This window comes from Serinus canaria, unplaced genomic scaffold (assembly GCF_022539315.1).
Source record: "Serinus canaria isolate serCan28SL12 unplaced genomic scaffold, serCan2020 HiC_scaffold_540, whole genome shotgun sequence".
NCBI classification, from domain to species: Eukaryota; Metazoa; Chordata; class Aves; order Passeriformes; family Fringillidae; genus Serinus; species Serinus canaria.
The window spans coordinates 322-3,860 of record NW_026108654.1 but is presented as its reverse complement, the minus strand read 5'-3'; the positions used below and the strand labels follow the sequence as shown (position 1 = coordinate 3,860).

Sequence of the window (3,539 nt, the reverse complement as noted above, 5' to 3'; positions counted from 1 at the left end):
AGCCACCATTTAACGGGAGTGCTGCCAACACCCTGACCCACAGCGTGTCAGGTGGTATTCTGACTCTGTAACTAGTTTTTTAGTACTATTGCATTTGTAATTTTAATGTTCCTACTAAAGTACTGTTATTCCTATTCCCATAGCTTTTGATTGACAGCCTCCTATTTTGAAATTATAATTCCAAGGGAGGGGGTTAACATTTTCAATTTCAAGGGAGGCTCCTCCCGTCCTTAGCAGACACCTGTCTTTTCAAACTGACACAATGCCCCAGGACACCCAGGCAGGTGAGGAGGAAGTCAGTGCCCCTTTCCCTCTCTCTCCTGCTCCATCTCCCAGCCCGGCATGGCCCTGGCTGCAGGACAACCCTACTGCTGATGCCGTCCTGCTGGGGATGCACGGGGGGGATCTCCTTCCCCTTCCCTGTGGCACAGAGACAAATCCCATCCTCTCCTTGTCCTTCCTCCCCCAGGGAAGGAGCTGAGGATGGAGAGCAGGGGGGACAAATCCCCACAGCAGAACTTTGTGGAAGAGAAGCCCTACAAGTGCCTGGAGTGTGGGAAGAGCTTCAGGCACAGGTCCCACCTGATCCGCCACCAGATGATCCACACCGGGGAATGGGCCTATGAGTGTGGGGAGTGTGGGAAGGGCTTCAGCTACAGCTCAGAACTCGTCACCCACCGGCGCATCCACACTGGGGAGAGGCCCTACGAGTGTCCTCGGTGTGGGAAGATGTGTCACACCAGCTCCAATCTCCTCCAGCATGAGCGGATCCACATGGATGAGAGGCCCTTTCGCTGCCCTGACTGTGGGAAGGGCTTCAAGAACAACTCCACCCTCGTCACCCACCGGTGCATCCACACTGGGGAGAGGCCATATGAGTGCCCCACATGCAAGAAGAGGTTTCAAACTAGATCCCATCTCCTCCAGCATGAGCGGATCCACACGGATGAGAGGCCCTTCCGCTGCTCCGACTGTGGGGAGGGCTTCAAGCAAAATGCTCACCTCATCACCCACCGGCGCATCCACACTGGGGAGAGGCCCTACGAGTGTCCCCAGTGTGGGAAGAGCTTCACCCAGAGCTCTGCCTTGACCAGACACCAACGGAGGCACCGGTAAGGGAAGCCCTGCAAATACCCCCACTGCAGTGCACTGCATGCACTGCTGCAGCTTCATCCCCCATGAGAGGGCCCACATTAGGAAGAGCCCTGGTGATCCATGTTCCCCATGATTCATGCTGGGAAGACACCTGTACCTTTTCCTGCCCCTGTCCATGACATGACGTGGGATTGAAGCACATGAGGGTCTGGCCATGGCCGTGTCATTACATTCACTCCCACCTCAGGTCATTGCCAGGGGCAGGAAAGGGACTCTCTCTCTCTCCCCCAATGAGGAGAAGGGTGTCCTTTCCAGACAGGGGGAAATACATGGCCAGGAAGAGCCAGCCATTGATGTTGTAGTTTTCCCTGTAAATAGTTTTTCTTATCCCTTCTGTTATCAATATTTTTTCTGTTCATGTTTATTCTTCATCTTGTTGCTGTTCCCAATAAATTGTTCTTATCCCAGCCTGGGATCTTTGCCTTTTGTGCTTTCCATGGGAGGTGGGAAGGCAGTGAGGGCAGTGCAGTTTTAGCAGGACCAGGAAATTGGGGAATCCCATTCCTGAACCCTGACCCATGGAAACCAAGCACCCCAGCTGGTCCCAGCCCTGGCTGCCATGGCAACAGCCTTGGGAGCGGGTCCCTGGCTGGGGCTGTGGGAACCTCTTCCCTCTGGTGCCCAGGGACAGGACAGGAGGGAACGGCTGCAGCTGAGTCATGGCAGGTTGGATCTCAGGAAAAGGTTTTCCTGCAGAGGCTGCTGGGGCCCTGCCCAGGCTCCCCAGGGAAGGGTCCCAGCTCCAGGGCTCTCTGAGCTCCAGCAGCGTTTGGACAGCGCTGCCAGGCCCAGGCTGGCATTGTTGGGGTGTCCTGTGCAGGGCCAGCAGTTGGACACGAGGATCCTGATGGGTCCCTCCCAACTCAGCCAATTCTGTGGTTCTGGGATCCCATGACCCTGGGGATGGGACTGCCAATGGTTCTTCCCCTGGTATGGACACTGGTTGGGCAGCACCTCGAGTGCTGTGTCCAGTTCTGGGCCCCCAATTTAGGAAGGACATGGAGGGGCTGGAGCATGTCCAGAGAAGGGCAACAAGGCTGGGGAGGGGTCTGGAGCACAACTCCTGTGAGGAGTGGTTAAAGTAGCTGGGGTTGTTTATCCTGGAGAAGAGGAGGCCCAGGGGAGACAAGGCAGTGTAAGGGCACCGGTTGGACTTGATGATCTCCATGGCTTGTTCCACCCTTGCTGATTCTTTGATTCTCTGAATCCACCCTTGGAGCAGATGCAGGATGAGCCCTGGGCCTCCTCTTCAGAAGCTCCAGCAGCCCAGGTCCCTCAGCTTCTCCTGCCAGCCCCAAAGCCCATCCTGTCAGTCCTGCAGAGCCTCTGCAGCCCCTCCTCATTGCCCAGAACAGGGAGCCCCAGAGCCAGACACAGCAGCCCAGATGTGCCCCCCTGGCCTGGAGGGAGCAGCAGGAGGCACTGCAGGAGCCTGCAGACAATTCCTGCAGCACTTGTGGGATGATCCTGCTCTCCAAGGGACGTTCCCATGGTGCCAAGGCAGGAACTGCAATGGGGAGTGGGGCCAGAGAGGGAAGGGCAAACAGGGATGGGCTGTTTGCACGGGAGGGAAAAGAGGTGGGAAATGGGAAGAAATTTGTAGCAGGAAAGAGTAAAGAAAGCAAAGGTGAAGCCAAGGAAATGCTCAGGGCAGTTTGGGGGTGGCTGCCAGGAATCCCTGGCTCTGATCAACAGCATCTGCAGTGGGACAGGAAACTCCCAGCTGGTGGGAACAAACTTTCTGGCTGAGTGCAGAGGCCAGGACAAAGCTGAGTGGTTTCCCTGCTGTCCCCCAGCCCTTGCTGGCCGCAGGGGCTGATGGCATTTGTGCTCCCTCAGGTTCATGTCCCCACACCAACAGCATGGGGGTGCTCCCCCTGCTCTGTGCAATGCAAACAGGGGCTCCTGAGCCAGTGCTGCCGTGTCTGTGCCTGCAAGGATGGGGCACCTGTGTGAGCTGGGGGAGAGGCCAGGGCTGCAGAGGGGGGATATTGTTGGCAGCTCCATGAGGACGCTCTGGGACGCTGCCCTGGGCTGTCCAGCGCACTGGGGATGGATCAGCCCCTGCTCTGCTGCTCCTTCCCATCTCCCCCAGGGCCCTTGCAGAGCACCAGCCATGCTGTGTGACATCACAGTGGCTGTGTGACATCACAAGAGGCCCTGTGACATCACAGATGCTGTCTGACATCACAAGAGGCCCTGTGAAATCACAGGAGCTCTGTGACATCACAGATGGCTGTGTGACATCACAGATGGCTGTGTGACATCACAGGGGCCCTTTGACATCACAGATGGCTGTGTGATATCACAAGGGGCCCTGTGACATCACAAGAGGCTCTGTGACATCACAAGAGGCTCTGTGACATCACAGGGGCTGTGTGAGG

The 3,539-nt window shown here is 56.9% G+C and overlaps 1 protein-coding gene across 1 annotated transcript; it reads left to right on the top strand.

The window, feature by feature from the left end:
- Positions 1 to 262: 262 nt before the first annotated feature.
- On the top strand, positions 263 to 1,037 carry LOC103825068 (zinc finger protein 3-like; the record flags this gene model as incomplete). Its single annotated transcript, XM_050987959.1, has 2 exons — positions 263 to 284; positions 470 to 1,037. Coding segments are annotated over exons 1-2 (590 nt in total), but the record flags the coding sequence as incomplete, so codon positions are not given.
- Between the last annotated feature and the right edge of the window lie 2,502 nt (positions 1,038 to 3,539).